We start from the raw sequence: 27135 nt of genomic DNA, 5'->3' as shown, positions 1-27135 counted from the left end.
TCTCCCTCTTTTTCTTGATGAGTCTTGCTAATGGTTTATCTATTTTGTTTATTTTCTCAAAGAACCAGCTTTTAGTTTTATGGATCTTTGCTATTGTTTTCTTTGTTTCTATTTCATTTATTTCTGCTCTGATCTTTATGATTTCTTTCCTTCTGCTAACTTTGGGTTTTGTTCATTCTTCTTCCTCTAGTTCCTTTCATTGTAAGATTAGATTGTTTATTTGAGATTTTTCTTGTTTCTTGAGGGAGGCTTGTATAGCTATAAACTTCCCTCTTAGAACTGCTTTTGCTGCATCCCATAGGTTTTAGATCATCGTGTTTTCATTGTCATTTCTCTCTAGGTATTTTTTGATTTCCTCTTTGATTTCTTCAGTGATCTCTTGGTTATTTAGTAGTATATTCTTTAGCATCAATGTGTTTCTGTTTTTTACATTTTTTCCCCTGTAATTCATGTCTAATCTCATAGCGTTGTGGTCTGAAAAGACACTTGATCTGATTTCAATTTTCTTAAATTTACTGAGGCTTGATTTGTGACCCAAGATGTGATCTGTCCTGGGGAATGTTCTGTGCTCACTTGAGAAGAAAGTGTAATCTGCTGTTTTTGGATAGAATGTCCTGTAAATATCAATTAAATCTATCTTGTCTATTTTGTCATTTAAAGTTTGTGTTCCTTATCAATTTTCTGTTTGGATGATCTGTCAATTGGTGTAAGTGAGGTGTTAATGTCCCCCACTATTAATGCGTTACTGTCGATTTCCTCTTGTACAGCTGTTAGCAGTTGCCTTAGGTATTGAGGTGCTTCTATGTTGGGTGCATCTTGGATTGACTCCTTGATCATTATGTAGTCTTCTTTCTTTTCTCTTGTAACATTCTTTATTTTAAAGCCTATTTTATCAATATGAGTATTGCTACTCCAGCTTTCTTTTGATTGTCATTTGTGTGGAATATCTTTTTGCACCCCCTCACTTTCGGTCTGTTTGTGTCCCTAGGTCTGAAGTGGGTCTCTTATAATAGCATATATATAGGTCTTGTTTTTGTATCCATTTAGTGAGCCTGTGTCTTTTGGTTGGAGCATTTAATCCATTCACGTTTAAGGTAATTATCAATACGTATGTTCCCATTACCATTTTCTTAATTGTTTTCAGTTTGTTTTTGTAGGTCTTTTCCTTCTCTTGTGTTTCCTGCTTAGAGAGGTTCCTTTAGCCTTTGTTGTAGAGCTGGTTTGGTGGTGCTGAATTCTCTTAGCTTTTGCTTGTCTGTAAAGCTTTTGATTTCCCCATCGAATCTGAATGAGATCCTTGTCAGGTAGAATAATCTTGGTTGTAGGTTCTTCCCTTTCATCACTTTAATTATATCATGGCACTCCCTCTGGCTTGTGGAGGTTTTGCTGAGAAATCAGCTGTTAACCTTATGGAAGTTCCCTTGTATATTATTTGTCATTTTTTCCTTGCTGCTTTCAATAATTCTTCTTTAATTTTTGGCAATTTGATTACTATGTGTCTCAACGTGTTTCTCCTTGGGTTTATCTTGCATGGGACTCTCTGCACTTCCTGGACTTGGGTGGCTATTTCCTTTCACATGTTAGGGAAGTTTTTGCCTATAATCTCTTCAAATATTTTCTTGGGTCCTTTCTCTCTCTCTTCTTCTGGGACCCCTATAATGTGAATGTGATTGAATTTAATATTGTCCCAGAGGTCTCTTAGGCTATCTTCTTTTCTTTTCATTGTTTTTTCTTTATTCTGTTCTGTAGAAGTGAATTCCACCATTCTATCTTCCACGTCACTTATCCGTTCTTCTGCCACAGTTACTATGCTATTGATTCCCTCTAGTGTATTTTTCATTTCAGTTAGTGTATTGTTCATCTCTGTTTGTTTGTTCTTTAATTCTTCTAAGTCTTTGTTAAACATTTCTTGCATCTTCTCGATCTTTGCCTCCATTCTTTTTCTGAGATCCTGGATCATCTTCACTATCATTATTCTGAATTCTTTTTCTGGAAGATTGCCTATCTCTTCTTCATTTAGTTGTTTTTCTGGGGTTTTATCTTGTTCCTTCATCTGGTACATAGCCCTCTGCCTGTTCATCTTGTCTATCTTTCTGTGAATGTGGTTTTTGTTTCACATGCTGCAGGATTGTAGTTCTTCTTGCTTCTGCTGTCTGTCCTCTTGTGAATGAGGCTATCTAAGAGACTTGCCTCTCTTTATGTTTTTATATTTTCTAAATTTTCTACAGTAAGCACACATTAATTTTTTTTTTTTTTTTTTTTTTTTTGTGGTACATGGGCCTCTCATGTTGTGGGCACAGGCTCTGGACGTGCAGGCTCAGCAGCCATGGCTCATGGGCCTAGCCGCTCCGTGGCATGTGGGATCTTCCTGGACCAGGGCATGAACCTGTGTCCCCTGCATTGGCAGGCAGACTCTCAACCACTGCGCCACCAGGGAAGCCCCACACGTTAATTTTATGCTAGGAATATAATCAGTGGTGCACCGACAGCAAAAAAAGTCTTAAAATCCTAACACTGATTTTTCTGTTGATTTCATTTCTATTCCTTGTAAAAGGAGAAAGCATATTATTCTTGAGGTGAAAGCCTGAGTCTTAGTGTTCATGTTCTGCTCCTTCAGCAGATGGTCTTCCAGGGAAGGTCATCCAGTTTTAAGCGCATTTACTGGCTTGGTGTTTTTAGGTTAGAGTGCCATCTTTGGGACATAGCTGGCATAACTTGTTGCCACCATTTGTTGATGATGTGAAATGCACAATTCAAATATGATTTTGTGACGTGGGCAGTTAATTATTCAGTTAGCCCAGGGATCAGGACGTGTAGATGAAACTCAAAGCAGTCCCTCACTGCTTTGTTTCATTGAAAGAATTTCCTCTGATCTCCTCACCAACAGCCTCATCCTCCTCCTATCTACTCCAGAGCAAACTTCACAAGTGATTTTGAAGTCACTGTTCTCCTGGTTCTCTTTACCTTCCAGGTTAAAGTTAAAATATCCTTAGCATTTCATAATATTTAGGCCTCAGACTTCTTGTTTATGGAACCATCTTCCTTCATTCCCCAGCCTTACTATGCTAAGAGATTAGCTAGTTTCCCTCTCTCTCTCTCTCTCTCTGTGTCTCTCCCCCATTCTGTTCTACTGACCTGGAATGCCATTCCTACTTCATCATTTGGCTATTTCCTGCGGTCCTGCCAGACTCAGCTGAAAGGTCACTTCTTCAGAGAAGCCTTTCTCAACTCCACTCAGCTGGGCACCCCTCTCTTCTCCCATAGCCCTCTCATTCACACCCCTTATGAAACACTTGTCATACTGTATTTTAACTCTTACTTCTTCCTGCATCTGACTGTGAGGTTCTTGATGGCAAGGACCTTAACTCAACCTCTCTGTTCCCAGCACTCAGCTCACAGGTAATAGTGAAATACTAAAAACATTTTTAATGAATGAATGAATGAATGAGCATTGAAACGAAGTCACAGTGGTTCCCACATCATATTTTTTTCCCACTTTTCTTCATCTTTAAAAGGAAGATCATAGGGTGGTTTGAATGAGAAAATATTTGAAAAGTAATTAGCATAATGCTTGGTGCATGATAATAAATATTTATATTTTCACTCTTTTTTTTTTACAGCTCCTATCTAGTTTCAGTTTCCCCACAACTAGTGGCTCATGCCTCACTGGTACAAAAGTCTCCACCCCATCAGTGCCTCCTTGTTAAATAGATAAGACTCCCCAGTCAAGCAATATTTATGCTGATCACATGCAAACACTGTGACTTTTGTACTAACACCTCATCATCACTCACCACACATACTCACTGCCTCCTATTAAACACACATTCACCATCTCTGTTACCTTAACTCAATCATCTTACTCATCACAGGGAAACTCAGCTCTATGGATTTCTAACCAAGGTGTGGTCTTCTTAAGAAAAAAATTTTCAATACTTAAGGTTGATCCTTTATGCCAACGACAGTAAATACAGATAGCCCTCAAATTTCATTTTTTCCCCTCAACTCACTTTTTCCACATTGTATATTGGTACCCCTGCATTACCTTTCTTATGCACAATTCAAACTGCATATGAGCTAATGAACAAGCACTTTGTGCCAGCACGTGATACCCCCCTGCCAATAGTTCAGTACCAATCACCATCTTTAGCTGCAGAAAAGGATTTATTCGTATAATTATTAGAATGGTTTTATTGCCTTTTCCTTTATTTTTTTCTGCACTCAATTTCTCTTAATTTTATTATTTTTAAAAATGATAAGACACAATCTTTTGCTTATTCACTTTCTTAACAATTCACAAAAGCACTGGCAAATCTCCAACAGAATTCTTTCCTAGTATGAACTCCATTTTTTCACTTACTTTTATTTCAAATAAGCTGAAATAGAATTTAAAGAAGTTTTCATAAATTAATCTTTATTATCTGTATTTAGTATTTAGTCCATGTTTAAAAGATTGCAACAACCATTTACACATGGACACATGGTAACATTCAAGAAAAAAGTAAAAAATTATATCATATTTAGTGATAGTAATTGTTGGTTTTTTGGGAATGGGATTTTTTCCATGTAATATGTTTAATAAGTGTAATATTTAGGATTCATTTATTTGGTTTTCATCATTGTTTTTGAAATATATTATGATGGAAAGTAAATGAATTGTATCTTACTATTGGGAACTTTATTTTGCCCTCTACTGTACGATTTTCTGTGTTTTTGTTTTTTGTTATTTTTTTGGTTAGTGAGCTTATATATGAGGAATAGAGGAAATGGCTTTGAAAGAAAATAAAAACTATCAACCAGCAAATGGTTATAATGAAAAGTATTTATCAGCAGTCTCAAATTTCCAGAATTTTCAAAATTTTTCTTAATCCGGTGTAAAATGTCACACTGGAGGGCTTCCTTGGTGGCGCAGTCGTTGAGAGTTCTCCTGCCAATGCAGGGGACACGGGTTTGTGCCCCGGTCTGGGAAGATCCCACATGCCGCGGAGTGGCTGGGCCTGTGAGCCATGGCCGCTGAGCCTGCGCGTCCAGAGCCTGTGTTCTGCAACGGGAGAGGCCACAACATTGAGAGGCTCGCGTAAGGCAAAAAAAAAAAAAAAAAAATTACACTAGAAAAGGCAAAGCATTAGATTAATGCTATTTTTGAAGGGCTCAAAGTTATTCATTTATATATTCAATTTAATTTTATTTTTAATCAAAATTCCATCAAGTTTGCTATTTTTTCTAAACTTGAGTGTATCAGAAGTGCAAAGATAATTTAAGAAAAAGGTAATGGGTGGTGACTGCACTTACCAAATATCAAAACAGACTAAAAACAATGTAGTACATCTGTAACAATAGTCAGAATTATCAGCATACTTAATAATATGTCAGTGTAATAAAGGAGAGACTAGAAATGTATCCAAGCATATATGGTAATTTATAATAATCATTTAATGGTTCATTCTTTTTTTTTTTTTTTTTTTTTTTTTTTTTTTTTTTTTTTGCGGTATGTGGGCCTCTCACTGTTGTGGCCTCTCCCGTTGCGGAGCACAGGCTCCGGACACGCAGGCTCAATGGCCATGGCTCATGGGCCAAGCCGCTCCGCGGCATGTGGGATCCTCCCAGACCGGGGCACGAACCCGTGTCCCCTGCATCGGCAGGCGGACTCTCAACCACTGCGCCACCAGGGAAGCCCGGTTCATTCTTTTATTCAATCAACATGTTTATTGATTGTCAGAATCTGCATAAATGATGGGTATACATCAGGTAATCATAATTCTTACTAGATTATTAAAAATTTAAGAATTTTTAAAATCAATTATTATTAAGTTTGTGTTTAAGCAAGTCCTATCAAGAACTGTTGGTGGCAGGCACTCGCCTGGCTAAGCTTGTGTGGGGCCACCTAGGTAGATCCCAGCTCTGCAGGTGACCTCCAGGTCCCGACCCCTGTGCCCACGGTCCTAGGCAAAGACAAGGGCTCACCTGAGGCTTGGCAGCTGGCATGGCTGTCGGGTTAGGTCATGGTGGAGTCTGATTTTTGTGATGCTTCCCTTCGCCTTTAGCTGTTGAGGAAGTGTCCCTCCCTGTGTCCCAGATGAAGAGCCATTTGTGAGTACCAGCATCTGTGCTACCAATGTGAGACCTAGTTGGTCTTTTCATTGATTGCTCAGTTGAGCGCTCAGTTCATTCACTTTGCCAATCAAGACTTCTGGATGGAATCTGCCTCACCTGTTTCTTTCCAAGGAAAACACGGTAAAGGCTTCAGCCATAAGTTACCTCTTTCTCTGTGCCCGGAGACGACCCTCACCATTTCCCTGTGCAGCCCTGCATGGTGTGGGGCCCTCTCCTCTCCAGAACTGCACAGAGCAAGGCACTGGAAATACAACAAAGAAGCAGCCACTGACGGTGCCTTCACAGAGCTGATAATTTTGGTGGGAAAAACTAAGGAAGAAACAAAATTTGTGGCCCTGAACCAAGATGGTGGAGTAGAAGCATGTGCTCCCACTCCCTCTTGTGAGAACATCAGAATCACAACTAGCTGCTGGACAATCATCGACAGGAAGACACTGGAACTCACCAAAAAAGATACCCCACATCCAAAGACAAAGGAGAAGCCACAATAAGACAGTAAGAGGGGCACAATCACAGTAAAATCAAATCCCATAACTGTTGGGTGGGCAACTCAGAGACTAGAGAACACATATAACACAGAAACCCACTCACTGTAGTGAAGTTTTGAGACCCATGTCAGGTTTCCCAACCTGGGGGTCCAGCAATGGGAGGAGGAATTCCTAGAGAATCAGACTTTGAAGGCTAGTGTGAGTCGATTTCAGGACTTGGAGAAACAGAGACTCCACTCCTGGAGGGCACACACAAAGTAGTGTGTGCATCGGGAACCGGGGGAAGGAGCAGTGACCCCAGGGGAGACTGAACCAGACATACTTGCTAGTGTTGGAGGGTCCCCTGCAGAGGTGGGAGGTGGCTGTGGCTCACTGTGGGGACAAGGACACTGGCAGCAGGAGTTCTGGGAAGTACTCCTTGGCGTGAGCCCTCCCAGAGCCTGCCCTTAGCCTCACCAAAGAGCCCAGGTAGGCTCCAGTGTTGGGTTGCCTCAGGCCAAATAACCAACAGGGAGGGAACCCAGACTCAACCATCAGCAGTCAAACGGACTAGAGTTTACTGAGCTCTGTCCACCAGAGCAACAGTCAGCTCTACCCACCACCAGTCCCTCCCATCAGGAAACTTGCCCAAGCCTCTTAGATGGCCGCATTCACCAGAGGGCAGACAGCAGAAGCAAGAAGAACTACAATCCTGCAGCCTGTGGAACAAAAACCACATTCACAGAAAGATAGACATGATGAAAAGGCAGAGGGCTATGTACCAGATGAAGGAACAAGATAAAACCCCAGAAGAACAACTAAATGAAGTGGAGATAGGCAATCTTCCAGAAAAAGAGTTCAGAATAATGATAGTGAAGATTATCCAAGATCTCGGAAAAACAATGGAGGCGAAGATCGAGAGGATGTAAGAAATGTTTAACAAAGACTTAGAAGAATTAAAGAACAAACAAACAGAGATGAAAAATACAATAATTGAAATGAAAACTACACTAGAAGGAATCAATAGCAGAATAACTGAGGCAGAAGAACAGATAAGTGACCTGGAAGACAGAATGGTGGAATTCACTGCTACAGAACAGAATAAAGAAAAAAGAATGAAAAGAAATGAAGATAGACTAAGAGACCTCTGGGACAACATTAAACGAAACAACATTCCCATTATATGGGTCCCAGAAGGAGAAGAGAGAGAGAAAGGATCCGAGAAAATATTTGAAGAGATTATAGTCGAAAACTTCCCTAACATGGGAAAGGAAATAGCCACCCAAGTCCAGGAAGAGCAAAGAGTCCCATACAGGATAAACCCAAGGAGAAACACGCTGAGACACATAGTAATTAAATTGCCAAAAATTAAAGACAAAGAAAAATTATTGAAAGCAGCAAAGGAAAAACAACAAGTAACATACAAGGGAATTCCCATAAGGTTAACAGCTGATTTCTCAGCATAACCTCTACAAGCCAGAAGGGAGTGGCATGATATACTTAAAGTGATGAAAGGGAAGAACCTACAACCAAGAGTACTCTACTTGACAAAGATCTCATTCAGATTCGATGGAGAAATCAAAAGCATTACAGACAAGCAAAAGCTAAGAGAATTCAGCACCACCAAACCAGCTCTACAACAAATGCTTAAGGAACTTCTCTAAGTAGGAAACACAAGAGAAGGAAAGGACCTACAAAAACAAAACTAAAACAATTAAGAAAATGGTCATAGGAATATATATATCGATAATTACCTTAAACGTGAATGGATTAAATGGTCCAACCAAAAGAAACAGGCTTGCTGAATGCACACAAAAAGAAGACCCATATATATACTGTCAACAAGAGACCCACTTCAGACCTAGGGACACATACAGCCTGAAAGTGAGTGGATGGAAAAAGATACTCCATGCAAATGGAAATCAAAGGAAAGCTGGAGTAACAATACTCATATCAGATAAAATAGACTTTAAAATAAAGAATGTTACAGGAGACAAGGAAGGACACTACATAATGATCAAGAGATCAATCCAAGAAGAAGATATAGCAATTATAAACATATATGCACCCGACATAGGAGCACATCAATACATAGGCAACTGCTAAGAGCTATAAAAGAGGAAATCGACAGTAACACAGTAATAGTGGGGGACTTTAACACCTCACTTACACCAATGGACAGATCATCCACACAGAAAATTAACAAGGAAACACAAGCTTTAAATGATACAACAGGCCAGATAGATTTAATTGATATTTATAGGACATTCCATCCAAAAACAGCAGATTACACTTTCTTCTCAAGTGCACATGGAACATTCTCCAGGATAGATCACATCTTGGGTCACAGATCAAGCCTCAGTAACTTTAAGAAAATTGAAATCAAATCAAGCATCTTTTCTGACAACAACGCTATGAGATTAGAAATCAATTACAGGGAAAAGAACGTAAAAAACACAAACACATGTAGGCTAAACAATACGTTACTAAATAACCAAGAGATCACTGAATAAATCAAAGAGGAAATCATAAAATGCCTAGAGAGAAATGACGATGAAAACACGATTATCCAAAACCTATGGGATGCAGTAAAAGCAGGTCTAAGAGGGAAGTTTATAGCTATACAAGCCTACTACAAGGAAAAGAAAATTCTCAAATGAACAATCTAACCTTACACCTAAAGGAACTAGAGAAAGAAGAACAAACAAAACCCAAAGTTAGCAGGAGGAAAGAGATCATAAAGATCAGAGCAGAAATAAATGAAATAGAAACAAAGAAAACAATAGCAAAGATCAATAAAACTAAAAGCTGGTTCTTTGAGAAAATAAACAAAATTGATAAACCATTAGCCAGACTCATCAAGAAGAAAAGGGAGAGCACTCAAATCAGTAAAATTAGATATGAAGCAGGAGAAGTTAAAAAAGACACCACAGAAATACAAAGCATCCTAAGAGACTACTACAAGCAACTTTATGCCAATAAAATGGACAACCTGGAAGAAATGGACACATTCTTAGAAAGGTATAACCTCCAAGACTGAACCAGGAAGAAATAGAAAAACTGAATAGACCAATCATAAGTAATGAAATTGAAACTGTGATTAAAAATCTTCGAACAAACAAAAGTGCACGACCAGATGGCCTTACAGGTGAATTCTATCAAACATTTAGAGAAGAGCTAACACCCATCCTTCTGAAACTCTTCCAAAAAATTGCGGAGGAAGGAACACTCCCAAGCTCATTCTATGAGGCCACCATCACTGTGATACCAAAACTAGACAAAGATACTACAAAAAAAGAAAATTACGGACTAATATCACTGATGAATATAGATGCAAAAATCCTCAACAAATACTAGCAAACAGAATCCAACAACACATTAAAAAGATCATACACCATGATCAAGTGGGATTTATCTATAGGGATGCAAGGATTCTTCAACATATGGAAACCAATCAATGTGATACACCATATTAACGCAGTGAAGAATAAAACCCATATGATCATCTCAATAGATGCAGAAAAAGCTTTTGACAAAGTTCAACACCCTTTTATGATAAAAACGCTCCAGAAAGTGTGCAGAGAGGGAACTTACCTCAACATAATAAAGGCCACATACAACAAACCCACAGCAAACATCATTCTCAATGGTGAAAAACCAAACGCATTTCCTCTAAGATCAGGAGCAAGACAAGGATGTCCACTCTCACCACTATTATTCTACATAGTTTTGGAAGTCCTAGCCACAGCAATCAGAGAAGAAAAAGAAATATAAGAAATGCAAATTGGAAAAGAAGACGTAAAACTGTCACTGTTTGCAGATGACATGATACTCTACATAGAGAATCCTAAAGATGCCACCAGAAAACTACTAGAGCTAATCAATGAATTTGGTATAGTAGCAGGATACATAATTAATGCACAGAAATCTCTTGCATTCCTATATATTAATGATGAAAAATCTGAAACATAAATTAAGGCAACTCTCCCATTTACCATTGCAACAAAAAGAGTAAAATACTTATGAATAAACCTACCTAGGGAGACAAAACACCTGTAGGCAGAAAAGTATAAGACACTGATGAAAAAAATTAAAGATGATACCAACAGATGGAGAGATATACCACGCTCTTGGATTGGATGAATCAATATTGTGAAAATTACTGTACTACACAAAACAATCTAGAGATTCATTGCCATCCTTTTCAAATTACCAATGGCAGTTTTTACAGAATTAGAACAAAAAATCTTAGAATTTGTATGGAGACACAAAAGACCCCGAAAAGCCAAAGCAGTCTTGAGGGAAAAAAACGGAGCTGGAGGAATCAGATTACCTGACTTCAGACTATCCTACAAAGCTACAGTAATCAAGACAATATGGTACTGGCACAAAAACAGAAACATAGATCAATGGAACAATATAGAAAGCCCAGAGATAAACCCATGCACCTATGGTCAACTAATCTTGACAAAGGCAGCAAGAATATACAATGGAGAAAAGACAGTCTCTTCAATAAGTGGTGCTGGGAAAACTGGACAGCTACATGTAAAAGAATGAAATTAGAACACTCCCTAACACCATACACAGAAATAAACTCAAAATGGATTAGAGACCTAAATGTAAGACCAGATACTATAAAACTGTTAGAGGAAAACATAGGCAGAACACTGTTTGACTTAAATCACAGGAAGAGCTTTTTTGATCCACCTCTTAACATAATGGAAATCAAAACAAAAATAAACAAATGGGACCTAATGAAACTTCAAAGCTTTTGTATAGCAAAGGAAACCATAAACAAGATGAAAAGACAACCCTCGGAATTGGAGAAAATATTTGCAAATGAATCAACGGACAAAGAATTAATCTCCAAAATATATAAACAGCACATGCAGCTCAATATTAGGAAAACAAACAACCTAATCCAAAAATGGGCAGAAGACCTAAATAGACTTTTCTCCCAAGAAGAAATGCAGACAGCCAAGAAGCACATGAAAAGCTGCTCACTGTCACTAATTATTAGAGAAATGCAAATCAAAACTATAATGAGGTATCACCTCACACCAGTTAAAATGGACATTATCAGAAAATCTACAAACAACAAATGCTAGAGAGGGTGTGGAGAAAAGGGAACCCTCTTGCACTGTTGGTGGGAATGTAAATTGATAGAGTCACTATGGAGAACAGTATGGAGGTTCCTTTAAAAACTAAAAATAGAATTACCATATGACCCAGCAATCCCACTACTGAGCATATACCCAGAGAAAACCATAATTCAAAAAGACACATGCACCCCAGTGTTCCTTGCAGCACTATTTACAATAGCCAGGTCATGGAAGCAATCTAAATGCCCCTCGACAGACGAATGGATAAAGAATTTGTGGTACATATATACAATGAAATATTACTCAGCCATAAAAAGGAACGAAATTGGGTCATTTGTTGAGACGTGGATTGATCTAGAGACTGTCATACAGAGTGAAGTAAGTCAGAAAGAGAAAAATAATATCGTATATTAACGCATATATGTGGAACCTAGAAAAATGGTACAGATGAACCGGTTTGCAAGGCAGAAATTGAGACACAGATGTAGAGAACAAATGTATGGACACCAAGGGGGGATAGCAGCGGGATGGTGGTGGTGGTGGTGGTGTGATGAATTGGGAGATTGGGACTGACATGTGTATACTGATTTGTATAAAATTGATGACTAATAAGAACCTGCTGTATAAAAAAATAAATAAAATTCAAAAAAAAAAAAAAAGAACTGTTGGTGGGAGTGTAAATTGACACACCTTTTTGAGAGGGAAATTGGGAAAACTATAAAAAATTATTTACGTGTATCCATTGATAGGGTAACATCCTTTTTAAGAGTCAGTCCTATAGAAATATTTCAACATGTTTATGTGCTCTTGTGATTATGTACTTGTGTATGTATATATGTGTATAGATTTATATAAATGTCCATTGTAGCATTGTTAATAATAGCAAAAACTGGAATAGATCTAATTCTCTGGGACTAACGGAATTGTTAAAAATGTGTGGTACAATTTATGACTATTATGCAAAATGTTGAAAGAATGATGTTCATGATAACGTGGGAAATGAAATTATACAAGAGTATAATACAAAAATTTTAAATTCAACAGCAGAGTCTTGGTGCTAAATTCCCACTCTAATACCTTTATTTTGATGAACTCTAGAAAAAGTAAATCTGCTATCATTGATTTAAAGCTAGTTGTTTTGGATACCTTACTGCCAGCTTTCAGCTTTGCTTCACCATCACCCACTTTTAAGGTCTTTGAGGAACTACATTTCCCAGATTCACCTTCTCTGCAACATTTTAGAATTTATGTTATTCAGCTATCTCATAACTTCTTTCAAAAAGCATGTGAGGTTTTTTTCAATGACTTTATTACTCTTCCTGTCAATGGTAAATTGCTCCTGAAATGTAAGTGTCTTCACGAGTTTATTACTTGCGGCTTCCTGCTGGCATTTACACAAACCTTTCAAAGGTCATTTGAAGGGCTGCTGTCTAGAGGCAACACTGCTGAACTGGAGACACTTTGTTTTAGGTTCTTGAGAGAATTTGACTCTATCCTTCACTTCCAAAAGTAAGGACTGCATGCGCTGAACTAGACATTCTACTAACACTGGAGATGCAGAAATGAGAAAAGCGTTGCCCTTGTTCTCAAGGGGCTCACAGCCTGGCAGACATAGGAAAATAGTATCTTAACTGCTGAAGAGAGTAAAGAAGGAGAGCTAGCCAAGCAAGTAGGCTGGGGCAGTGGCAGAGATATCAAGAAATGCTCCTAGGAAGTGACAATGCTTGAGGGAGGTGAGTGTTGAGGCACGAGGAGGAAAAAGCCAAGTAGATGAGGGGAGTGAAGAGGGTTTCCAGTTAAGGAGCCAGGGTGGGGCAGAGTGACCGAGGTATGAGTAAGCATGCCCTCTTCTAGAAACTGAAATAGTTCATATGCCCCTTCTAAAGTAATAAAATAGGTCAGGGGCATGCCGTGTACAAATCCTTTGATTAACATAGAAAATGATTGACAGGAGTCGTTTGAGATAAAACAGCATGGACCTGCTCACCTAAGGGGTGATCAGAGCATCTCCCAGGCTTTGGGGCCAGCAAGCTCAACTCGGAATGTTGGCTTTTCAGAAGATCCTGACACCATACTAGGCTCTCTGCCTTAGTGATCTGGCCACCGGGGTGTCTCTGTATTGTAATTATCAACACCACACCACCTATCATGAGGACTCCTGAGGACTGCCCCAGTGTCATCTCATAAAATAGGACTCGGCCCTTCACCAGCACAAAAAATTTCACTGGGTCCCTCATTTTCTACGAAGTTAAATCCAAAACCCTAATGGGATTCAAGATCCTCTGCCTCCCATGTATTCTTCTAGGATTAAGTCAGAAGAATTTGATGAGTTAGAATAAGATCTTTGGAGTTAAGCTGTTCCAGGTTTGAATTTTAACTCTGCTGTTTACTTAAGCACACATAAAACTAACAATTTCCTTAGCTGTAGTTTCTTCATCTATGACATAGGTGTAAGTTATACCACATAGTGTTGTTTTGAGAATTCAGTAGGATATATTTTTGAGTAATTAGTACAGTAAGCATTATGTGAAATGGCAGACTATGTGAGGATTTTATAATTCCCATTTTGTGTCAGACATTTTAAGTTATATTTATTTTGACTATTAGTATACTCTGAATATATCCTGTGTTTCCGGCTTTTGTACTTTTGGAACCACTGGCAGGTAAAATTCTACTTGGCCCACCTCAGATGTCACTATCTTCAAGGAGTCTTTAAAAAATAATTGAAATTAATTATTCTTTTCTTATTTCAACAGAAATTGGTACCTCTGATACAGAAATAATAGTAATAATTTTGCTAAATTTAAATCCAGTAAGAGATGGTATTTTATTATTATACAATGTCTAGAACAGTTTCAGGAGTTTATTCAGTAGATTTATTAGTTTATAGTGAGCATTTGTTAATAAAATAATGATGATATTGAGAAATTCTACCATTAGTAAGTAAATTATTCTGAAATTTCAATTTATAAGTGAATTCATGTCCTTGTTTTATACACATAATGATAAAGATGTTAATCACCTAGTAACAAAATGGGAAAAGATTTTCCAAATGTGTATTTGTTTATGGAATACTACATATACCAAAGAGAAAATAAAACATATTTTCTTATCACATATTTTTTATTGAAGACATATATAAAACATTATTATATTCAGTAATACACTGCAATCAGAAATATCTAATTTAAAAGAAGGAATTTTTAGAAATAATGTTTTTCTGAAATAAGTTTATAAATTCTCTGTCTTAATGTCTTCCTTTCCCTTCACCCGATAAGACTTTTCTAAGACAACGCATTTATTCAGTTAATAATGCCATCTCCTCAAGTAATTCCATGGGGCAGGAGATATGACTCAAACTATATACTATTTGTTTATTAAATCTCATTTCCTAGACTTCTGGTTTCATTTTCAAACTTAACATAAATGCTGTATCATCTTTATCTCCTAGATAAATCAGTACCCTAACTCTTAAGTAGTGAAGGGGAAATTTTGTCTTATGCTTTCTATTTTGCTTGAAATGATGTTTTTAGCATATGCCAGTTTCAGAGGCTTGAGTCATATATGATTGATACTGACCATCTTATATGATGGAGAAGCTCCTCTCCACTGAAAATATTGAGAGAAACAATGAAATGGTTCTGGTCTTGTTTCCACAGACAGTACGGTTTCTCTTTTCATAGCACCATTAAATCTTTGTATATTGATAGAGGGATAGAGCACAGAAAAATTTTCTTACTCTTCTCACAAGTGGTTTCACCTCTTTTCAAAATTTTAATCTATCCGTTAAACACTTATTATTTTATTCTTCATTTCTTAAATCTCATAGTATTTTCAGTTTTAACCCCACTAGCACCTTACATTTAATTGTTCACTAACTGTTTCATAACCCTTAGGCTCATTGGCCTAATAGAATGTGAACTTCAAGAAATATCCACCTCAGGATATGCCACAGGACTGAATGCATACAAGATACACCATGGCTTCTTGTTGAGTGTTAAAATGACCATGGTACCAATGCTCCTTGACTGTCTTATGGATTTCGTCCAATTATAGGATAATGAAAGGTAACAAAGTCTTGGTTGTGAATAACTAAAGTAAGGAATGGCTGTAATAACTGACAATACACATAACTTGGAAAAGATTAGAAAACATGTAAATAACCTTCTAGTATTAGGATGTTTTAGCCATTCTGCACTTAAACTTCACAAAACCTACTCTCTTTTCTTGACAGGTACTTTTTATTCCAATTAGGAAATAGCAAAGACCATGCAAAAGGCCAAATTGGATCCTCTCTATGTCTGATGAAGTTATAATGCTGAAAAGCACACAGGCCAGAGTATCTGAGCAATGGGTTCAAGGTTTTGTATCACAACTAGCTGGTTGTGGTAATTTAACCTCTCTAGTTATAGATTCCCTTTCTATAAAATGAGAGAACTGCGCAAGAGATTGTACAATGCCCTAAATTCTTCAATACTTTTACTTATAAAAAAACAAAATTAAGCAAGAAGCACTATAGTTATTTCCTTCCAAAAGGAATAAGCCCTGAAAATAAATTTATTTCATTTTCATTATCTTACTAGTCACGTTATACTTACTACTATATAGTTGACGTATTTTATAGAATTAAATAATACTATCTTGCTAGAATTTCTTTTTCTCAAGCCAGCTTTATGCCTACTAAAAATAAACAATTTGTACATGGGTTTCCATTGTATTCATTCACATTCAGTTGTCTTCATCCATATATTCACAGAGCCAAGACCAGCACTCAACACAGAGTAGCTTCTAAGTAAATACTGTTGAACATATGCATAATTACAGTGGTGCTTTTAGAGAATATCTGGTTGCTAAAGGAAAGGTCTATGACTCAGGTCAATGAAACTGATTAAACCACATTTCATACGGTTTTCTGACATAATTAATAAGAGCAGGGAAAAATTTTTCTCTAAGGGATAAAATCTCTAACACTTCCCTTAAGAACTGTTTCTATTGTAGTGTTGTCATAATTTTATTTTTGCTATTCTAAATTAATTTACAGTTGATGATATAAATCAATACAGTGCAATAAGAATTCATCCATATTGATATGTATATATGCATGTCTATACATAGGTATATAATTCCTTTTGATGAACCATTTTCAGTGACATATTCACCTAGGCAGCTTTTTCCCTGTATGATATTAAGCATGCCCTAATAATTGCATATCTTGAGAAACCATTTGAGGAGACAAATGACTTCAGATTTCTATTGATAGATGTTCCATCTTCTTTTTCAGTTTCACTTCAAAAATGTACATTTCATTCACTTTTTCAGTCAAAAGTTTTTAATAGAAATATGTCTTTAAAGATTAATATGGCTGGTGAATACACACAAGACTTCTTTTTCAACCTTTGAGAACAAGGGCATCTTGGTTTATATGACCAGTTTTACAGGCCTGAAGACCTCTAAGATTCACCTTATGAGTTACGTGCTATTTATTAGACTGTATCAAAGGATGTAACACATTTTCTTCAAGTATTTTGGTACATTATTTAAAATCAGAAAAAAATTTAAAAGGTTTTTCTAAAGTGCTTAGCCATATTTACCCCCCAAAAGATATAATCAAAGAGTCTCACTGAATTTAGAACTTTCGAATGTTTGTTGACTGTTAAAATGTTAAATATATATAGTACATTATACATCTTTGATGGATATGGTGGCTATTACAAAGTGCAAGTTCTCCACAGAGAATACTGGCCATAAAGCACTTACTGTTAGGAGTAATACATGTTACTATACTGTGTTACTGTGTGTCGAGATGTCATTGGGGATGGGGAACCAATGGTTTGGCTTATGTGAATGTCTGGACTCACCATTTGCATCACTTGAATTTCTGATCCTACCAAAATACCGCCACTCATCACAGGTCCCCTACAACTATCCGTCATGCTGCTACTGCTCATGCCAGGCCTACCAGGACTAGACAGCACTCTCTCAGCATAGATTACACTGTGTGTGTTGGCTAACTCAGCGGCTACAGAGATACCCCTTTGGACATCGTAGATAGGTGCCATTACTGTTTCCATTACAACGATGTTGGGCGCAAGCTGAGGATCAAAAACAATCGGAGTGGGTTGCACACATGGATCAGCAGTTCTGTAAGTCTCAGTCACTACAATATCCCCATGCATCGTGGGTTCAGGTATGGCCATTTCTGCCTGGAATTCTGCCTCTAAGAGAGTCATTCCTGAAGATTCATTAACAAAGTAATTTGGTCCTAGTAAAGGGAGGTCAGTACTGATGGGAATACAGGCCTGCTGTGAAGGAAATGGTTCAATTTCTGTGTCTAAGCAGATTTCAGCAAGAGTCCTAGATTTTGAATCTAAAGTTTCCATGTAGCTTTTTCATTGAAACCATCCACGATCCAACTGCAACAACCAATGGTGCCCACAGGAGACCTTACTCCCTCATGGTCATAAATGAGCAAACAATCATTTGCTGGTCGGCCTTTATCTTTGTCTGTGTAAGCATATGCTTTCTAAAATTAGAAGAAAAAATAGAAAATTATAAGTTTCTCTTCTCTTAAAATAGTCAAAGAACAACAACAATGCCTTAGAGACATCTGATCTAAGATGATCTTATGGTATGAACTGAGAAAAACACTGATTCATTGCTGTATTTCTAAATAATTGGAATTTTTAAAGGAGATCACTGTGCATTTGATTTATAGTCTTTTGTCTCTGAGGTGGGATATGTGCAAAACATTATTTATTTAAGGAAAGATATTTAATCAACTTAGAATGGAAGCAGGTACAGAGGTGTACATAGCTCTAAGCTTCAGAGACTTATTTTATGTAGCTTGGGTGAAGAGAGCTGGACTTAGGTTACCAGGAGGAAGGCACTAAGGTGTTGTCTATTGGAATTTTCAAATTATTGTTAATGACAGACCTTTTAAGTGAGATCCTAGATACAACCCCAACATGTAGAAGTGATGAAATTGGAAATTCTCTCTTTGAAGGGGTGGGGTGGGAGCAGAGACCTGACAGCTCCCTTCCCCACTCACCTCAACTGCTATGGACCTTGGTGGGTTCCATGAAATCCCACAGGGCCTGCCCAACACCATCTCAAATCACCTGATATAATCTGACCTCTTCTTTCTTTTATAAATAAAATAAAATTAAAAAAAGGCCCAAAGAAGGTGAATGGCATGCCCAAGACTTAAATAGTTGTTGAATATGACTTTAAATCCACCTGTCCTTTCTCCACTGCATCATGCTGCTTTCCCTCTGGTCTGTACCAGAGTCTAAATCCTACCATTAGAAATGAACGGTTTGAGGCCTTGAAATCAATTATTCATGAGTTTAGAATCACCTTAAAACTTTGCTGTTTAATATTTTACATGACACCTCAGTAAGGGGACAGTCCCCTCTTGCCAGGGGCACAAGCTAGCTGCTGGGCTGGGTGGTGGTTGTACAAAAAAGTGACAGGAAGGAAGCACTGGTACGTTGTGCAGAGGCTTCACCTTGCAGAGGGAGAGGCTGCGCCTTACCACCGCTGAAATCCGGTGCCTTTTTTTTAATGTAAAAAACATGCTAGAGGAGCTTAAAGATGAAGGAAAAGTAAGACGTGGAGATTACCTTCTTCCCCACAAACACATCAGAAATACATCTACATGTGGAACAACTCCTACAGAACACCTACTGAACGCTGGCAGAATGATATATCCGAAGAGTCTTTTGGATTTTTAACTACACAGTCATTTAATCTGACAATAATGATAGTTTTGTTTCTTTTTTTCCAATCCCCATAACCTTTCCCCCCTACTTTTGTACCATCAGCAAAATATTAAACAAAACTTTGATAGTGAACATCACTATTTTATTTCTCTATTTCATAGAGAAAGCATTTAATATTGTACCATTAAGTATGATATTTATTTTGGGGATTTTATAGATAGTCTGTATAAAGTTAAGAAAGTCTTCTCTACTCATAATTTACTACGAGCATATGTTTTAATAAACATGTCCTATATATTGGGAAGATTATATAATTTTTCTCACTTAATTTGTTTCTGTGGTGTATTACATGGATTGAATTTTCTAATGTTAACCCAGCCTTGTGTTTTCAGTTATAAACCCAGATTTGGTCATCATCATTTTGATATAGTACTAGATTCAGTTTGTGAATATTCTGTTTAGGAATTTTCCACCTATGTTCATGAGTGAAATTGGCATATAGTTTTCCTGTCTTAGCTAATCTTGTTGAATTTTTTGGTCAAAGTTATGCTAGCCTTCTTAAATGAGTTGAGGATTGTGATGTTTTATTCTCTTATCTAGAAGAGTTGTATTAGATTGAAATTATTTCCTCCTTGAGTGTTTGGTTCTTAAGACAGTTTGAGTAAATTGTACATTTTACTATGAATTTCTCCATTTTATTTAAATCTTCTAATTGATTTGCAATGTGTTGTTTATAATAGTCTCTTATTATTTTCCTAATATCTGTGGAATCTATAGTTAAGTCCTATTTTAAAGGATTCTTGATATTTTAAATTTGTGCATTCCCTTTTGTTTTGATCTAGTATAGTATACTAGGTATATGAATTTTATTGGATTTTTATTTGATAGTACATGCCTGATGATTTCAGTATATGAAGTGTTTTAAGGTGCTTTTCTGCATTCTGTTGTTTCTGCTGGTTTTTACTCATGAAATTTAGTTGGATTGGTCCCTGGGTTACCTTGAATGTGCTATAGTATTCTCTTTCTTCCTTTCTCATGTCTATGGGGTCAGGAAGTAAAGATGACATCTTTAAGGAGTCTGTCTTTCAGCTTTGACTCACCTACTGACCAGTGATATGGAACAGGTTTCCTATAAGGGTGTTCTCTCACAATTCTATAACTTGCCTACATCACTGAATCTTGAAAGACTGTGTCATTTACTTTTAGAGAAATCTGCCCTCCACAGGAGATCTGGAGGAATATTAACTACCTCTAGAACTTCCTAGTTTTGGTCCACATTTCAGTGTACTTAGCAGACATTGCGTGTGTGTGTGTGTTTGCTTTTTGAAGGTTGATTGTTATGTTCAACTATTATTTTATTTATTGTTATTTTATTTCATAAAGTTGAGTAGAGTAAAAATATCTTGACTCAACTATCATTAATTGGAAATCTTCATTGTCTTCATTTTTATCACATTTGTTAGTTTTTATTGCATAGAAGTTAAAATATCTTTTTATTTTATTTATTTAAGGTGTCATCTCTAATTAGAGCATCTTGTTTGTCAAGCATGTAGAATTATCTATTTACAGTTAAGATCAATGTGCTATGCCAGTGTGGCATATTGAAATGGATAAAGATTTAGATATGGTTCAAATTCCAGGAATTTCACTAACTGGGTTTGTTTCCATGAGTGAGTTAATTTATCTCTGTAAATAGCAAATTCCTTATCTATTTTCTTCCCTGGACGATTTTGAGACATTAAATTAGATACATTTTAATAGAAAAAACTAGCACACATTGCATTCTCTTTGAGTAGTCTTCTTTCATAATTTATAGAGTGTATATATCTTTAACAGACTTGCCATTTATTAAACCTCTGGCATTAGGTGTAGATATAAGTTATTTTTTCTATATACTAGTATTCAGCTTTTACTGTTAGTCATTCAATATGATTTTCTTATTGTTTGCTACTCTAGTTTATAACAAATTAATTTCTGACAATTTTGCATCTGTGTTTAAAATTTTATTCTATTTAATTGATATTTAATCCTCATTTTCATTTTAATAATTTAAAAAATATATTATATATCTTAAAAAATATGGCTTATTATCCTTACTTTGCAAATAAGAATGTTTTAGAAGGAAAGCTTTTGGGTTGTTAGTGATGAGTGTTGCAAACAGAAGTCCAGCCAGTTAGTCACCCAAATGGGACCTATTAATTACTTAACTTGCCCTGAGTTCCCCATTGCATGGTTTACATCTGAGTTTTCTAGGCTCACATTTATTTTTGTCTTTATATTGAAAACAGATACGTTTTCCTGGTTACTGATGTTCAATAATCATGTTTATAGATGATTTATAAAGTAAGTATTAATTTATGAGTTTGCAGTGGGGGGGATTTTTCCATGGTGGGATAACTGTAAAGTTAATATTTTCTCTCCAGATGCCCTCTACTTGCCCTAGCCAGCAAGGTACCAACCCCCAAATTGTTTATTGATCATAAATAGAGAGCAAAGATTTTTTTTTTTTTTTTTTTTTTGCGGTACGTGGGTCTCTCACTGTTGTGGCCTCTCCCGTTGCGGAGCACAGGCTCCGGACGCGCAGGCTCAGCGGCCATGGCTCACGGGCCCAGCCACTCCGCGGCATGTGGGATCTTCGCGGACCGGGGACATGAACCCGTGTCCCCTGTATCGGCAGGCGGACTCTCAACCATTGCGCCACCAGGGAAGCTCGGATAGGTATTTTGATATGCCCTTCATCTAAGCTGCAGGGCTGTCTAGTAAAATATTCTTCCCCTGTGAGTAGGAATATCTTTAATTACTCTCTCAAAGAACAGCACGTGAAAAGGTCTGAACTTATGTATATTTGATTTCATCTATCAGGTGATAGTTGTTATGATTTGTTTATCTCATAGGGTCCTGGAAGCACTTTTCTATTGCTACCATGATTGTTGTCATTTGAAGAAAGCTACATTCTCATTCCAATATTTTTGGACTCATTTTTCAAATATTTGAAAAATATTTAGTTATATTTGGAAATAAACTATTTTTCTTTACTTAACCATTTAATTCTAACTACATACTAGTAAGGTCTAAATTTTTATATATCTAGTCTTTTTTAAGACATTTGGTAAAGATACATTTTACAATCTAAGAAAATTAAATTATATTGTCCCTCATTTTAAAGAGGCATCATTATGCCAAAGAATAACTTCGAAAGAGAAGTTCTATTGGGAATGGTGGGAATTTGAGAAGCACTATGATGTAATCTAGGGGCTCAGTTCTCACATAGAACGCCAAGGCAAGAATGGATTTTAGAAGAACTGAGGCATGAATGGATTGCATTTATTCATGTATCCAGCAAATAATTTTTCCGTTTCTTCTTGTCACTATGTTGACCTCTCTGCAACATACATTAATTCAAAAATTTTTATTTAATTGCTTCCATATTCAAATCATGACAATAGAATTTTTGAGGTACCTTTTTCAATTTTTGCAATAATATGTCTTAGAAACAGAGTGAACTGTATTGTTGTTGTTAGAAATAAGCTATTAAAGTGTTTGGGCTATGTATACAAAAAATGATGACTTTGACTCATAGCCCTTGTTTTTTGGCAGTACATAGACATCAAACCCAATTATATATCAAGGTCACTCCTAAATGTGTAACAGTAAAGCTAAGTCATGTGTTATAGGAGAATGATTATATGTCTAAACTCTTTACAGGGAGAAGCATCTAATTAACATAAATGATATAATATCATAAAGGTACAAATTAGTGACAAGGGGAACCCGAAGATGTTCTTATTTTATACCATTGGGTTTTGTTATCCAAACTATCTTATTTACAGTGGAATGTTCAAGAAAGGCCTGTCAAATCAGAAAATTCTGAGGTTCCATATCACATATTTCATCAGAGAATGCTCTGTAGAGCATACCAGGGGTTGTAACAAATCCTTTCGGTACCGTCTCCATATTTTGCCCTTATCACTTCAGTGTCCACATGCCCGATTTCTAACTGCCAGTTCCTGTGTTTCTTCATTTCGTTGGCGCCATAGCCACTTTACCCACCTGTGCAGCAAGCACAGGGAATTCTGTGCCCAGGGGCGGTCCTTAATTACTAACTGATGGTAGCCGTTGTCTGAATACAGAATCACCTTCATTTCCGGGACAATTTAGCTCTATGGTGCAAGTACCATACGAGCTCCTAGGAAGGGCTTTCCCTTCCTAGGAGGGCTGAGCTTCAGTTGTCCATGGTGGTCACTGGCTTTTAATGGCTGTTTCCCCTTCCCTCTTTCATCTCCCCATTTACTACCAGTGGTTTCTTCACCTCCATCCTTTCCCCCCAGATTGCGCTCACATCCTGTCTCAGAGCTTATTTCTGTGTGAATCCAACTGAACATGCGATCAAAACCAACTGAGAAGCCTGGGTCAGTAATTTATCAACCAGAAACTGGCAGTTATTTTGAAAGAGATATCTATCAATTTGAATGCAGCAAAGTATTTTCCTTTGAAAAATGTGACCAGTTACATTCTGGGTCCAACCAGATATGAACTTTGATAAGAATTGGAGCCTGATATTTTGAGCAATTGCGGGAAAGTTCTTGAGGCAGGGGCTTTCCTCCCTAGGTTTTATATAAGGAGGATGGCTGGGACCACACAGGCACAGAGCAGACCGGGATATCCCAAGTTTGGCATAATTAAGCTTTGTTTGCAAAATTAGGAAAAGTAAGTGTCCCAGAGTCAGCTGGAGTTTGTCTTATTTGAACACAAGTACATGCCCAGAAACTGGCATCTGCTTCAAACTTTTTAGTCAATTTAATATTCTCCATTTGTATTTATTATGCTTGAGTTCTTTCAAGTGAGATTTTTATAGATTATAAAAAGAATGAGATCTTTTATGTTTTATTTTTTGGCCACAGCGTGTGGCATGTGGGATCTTAGTTCCCCTGACCAGGGATCGAACCCACGCCCCCTGCATCGGAAGGCAAAGTCTTAACCACTGGACCGCCAGGGAAGTCCCTATAGTAAGATTTTAATTTAATCTATTGCTCAGTGCCCTTTTTCCAATTTCTTTTTGCATGTTGCTATTAAACTATCTAGGACTTTTGGTTTATTTTTGTCACTTGTTTTGCTACCAAACTGTATGGTCAAACCACGTAATAGGACTCTCTCATAAGAGAGCTAGCAACTGGTCATCTTTTAAAAATACAATTCTGATCAGAGCACTCCTCTGCCCAAGCTTTCCAGTGGCTCTCCATTTCACTGAGAATGTCAGAATTCTTACAATGACTTTCAATTTAGAACTCCATCTCATCCCTTGTTACTTCTCAGACTTCATTTCTTATTGCTTTCCTTCTTTCACTGCCACATGCAGGTCTCCTTCTTCTTCCTTGAATACCCGAAGCATATGCCTACCTCAGAATTTTTGCAGTTTTGTAGTCCCCTCTGCCTGAAGTGTCCTGTACCCAGATAGCCACATGGCTTGTTCCTGAATGTTCTTCAGGTGTCTGCTCAAATATTGCCTTATAACTAACTCTGCCTCAATTACCTTATATAAAAGAGTATCCCTCCCACCCTGCACTCCCTAGCCTGTTGCCCTGCTTTTTCTCTTGACCATTTATTGCCATCTAACATACTATACACTTATTTGTTCATTGTCAGAAACCCCGCCACATCTTGAACGTAAACTCCATGAGGAGCTTTGTTCACTACCATATCATCACTGCTTGGCAAAACTATTAGGCATTTAATAACCATCTGTGGAATGAATCAATGAATGAATCAATGAATGAACAATTGGACAAAGAAAGAATTTATGAGGAAATGATACTTAAATTACTACCTAAATGATGAAAGGATGCAAACATATGAAAATGAGGAGGGAAGTGTTCCATGCAGAGTGAGTACCAGTTGCAAAGGCCAAAGTATTTCCTCAATCTGTTTCCTCTCACATTCTCTATTATAACTATTATAGTCCAAGCCACTATCGTCTTTCCACCACCTTCCTTTATGACAGATCAAGCAGGTCTCTGTAGGCTGTTCTAAGACATGCAATGAAAATCCATTGAAATTCTTAAAATAGGGGATTGACTTAATCTAACTTATATTTTAGAAGGCCACATAGGCTCATCTGTAGAAAATTGTTTAACTGAGTCCAGTATGGAAGTAGAGAGACTACTTAAGAGGCAGTTGTGGTAGGGTGGCAGATGGGGATGGAAACTATTTGATGGCTTGAGATATATTCTGGTTATAAAATCAACAGGGCTTACTAATGGGTTAAATGTGAGGGGTGAGAGAAAGGATAAAAGTCAAAGGACTACTTAGATTCTGGGTTGAGCACTGGGTCAATGTAGTCATATTTACTGGGATGAGGGATATTAGAGGATAAATTATAAGCTTTAATCCCAAACAGTTAAAAGGGGATTTAGATGAGTTATCATAGAGATAAGGTAGAGTGTTAGCAGGAGAGGTCTTGGGACAAACTTTAGGGGAACATTACCATTTAAAGATTGGGTAGTTGGGGAATAAACAAAAAATAATAAGAGAGAGAGTGGTCAATGAAATATAATCAATATCCCTAGAGGATGGTGTTATAAAAGCCACGAAAGAAGAATGGTTCAAGGAAGAGAGAGCAGTTACTGTTTTCAGGTTCTTTACAACAAATAAGAAAGGCCAGAACAGAAAAGTAGGCCTTGTATTTGGTGTTGTATAGGTCTGAGACAAATTTGACATGGGCCATCTAATGGGCTGATGGGTGGATATTGTAGTCTCATGGGACATGGTAAAGAAAGGAAAGCAAGTGTACATGAGTCTTAGGAAATTTGGTGAAATAAACAAAGAAAAAATGAGACAGTAGCCACAGGGAAGGGTGCTGATGGAAATGTTCTAGGGTAGGGGAGAGAGCGAGAGAGGGAGATACAGAGAGATAGGCAGAGGCAGAGGGAGAGGGAGAGGGAGATGGAGAGAGAGAGAGAGCTAGAATAGGAAAGAGAGTGTTAAGGAAGGAGCAAAGTCCTTGAGCTTAAATGGGGAATTGTCTTTTTATATGAGTAGGACACTAACTCCATTGCAATACGGTGGGGGATAATACGGGTGTAACGGGTGGCTGTGCAGGTTTGGCAGAAGAAGCTGAGTGGATTCAAGATTGATGACTTTTATTTTCTCGGTGAACAATAGGATTAGGTCATCAACTGAGAATAAGGAGGGAAGAGGAGGTGTGGGAGGGTTGAGGACAGAGACAGTATGGAATAGTAATCTGGTATAATGAGATGAGAAGTCTCTCACAGAATCAGCTAGGATTAGGGAAGCATTTGACTTTAAACTGAGATCTGAAATCGAGCATTTAAAAAAAAAGTCAGCTCACTTGAATCATTTGTTTAGCTGTTTGTGTGCAGACAGAAATGCGGGGGTAAAAGATTTGGAATATGAAAGGGGGCGCAGGGCAAGGAGGTAGAAGGTATGTTCCAAGAGGTGACAGTTGGACTCATGAAGTTTGATTAGACAAGGAGGGAAGTGAAGCTGACAGATACTGAGAAAGCGGTGGGAGTCCAAAGAATGGAAGCTTTGATGAAGTGGAGGAATTGCAACAATCGGAATTCATAAGCAAGTGAGCTGGAAGGATAGGAGGAAGTGAAACTGAGGCATCCAAGGTCCTTCCATGCTGGGTTATGACAAAGAAGCAAGTGACTGAGGTGGCTGGGGGAATGGAGGCGTAAGAGCTGAGAATATGGGATGCTGAGTGCCTCGTCC

General features: G+C 37.4%; 1 protein-coding gene across 1 annotated transcript; it reads right to left on the bottom strand.

The window, feature by feature from the left end:
* Window positions 1-17442: 17442 nt before the first annotated feature.
* LOC307062459 (desmoglein-4-like) lies at window positions 17443-23786 on the bottom strand (the record flags this gene model as incomplete). Its single annotated transcript, XM_079718172.1, is given in 3 exon segments — window positions 17443-18069; window positions 18072-18206; window positions 23580-23786. Coding segments are annotated over 3 exon segments (969 nt in total).
* Between the last annotated feature and the right edge of the window lie 3349 nt (window positions 23787-27135).

The sequence above is a fragment of the Hyperoodon ampullatus genome, assembly GCF_949752795.1.
Source record: "Hyperoodon ampullatus genome assembly, chromosome: 13".
Classification (NCBI taxonomy): Eukaryota; Metazoa; Chordata; class Mammalia; order Artiodactyla; family Ziphiidae; genus Hyperoodon; species Hyperoodon ampullatus.
This window is presented reverse-complemented; position numbering and strand designations above follow the sequence as displayed.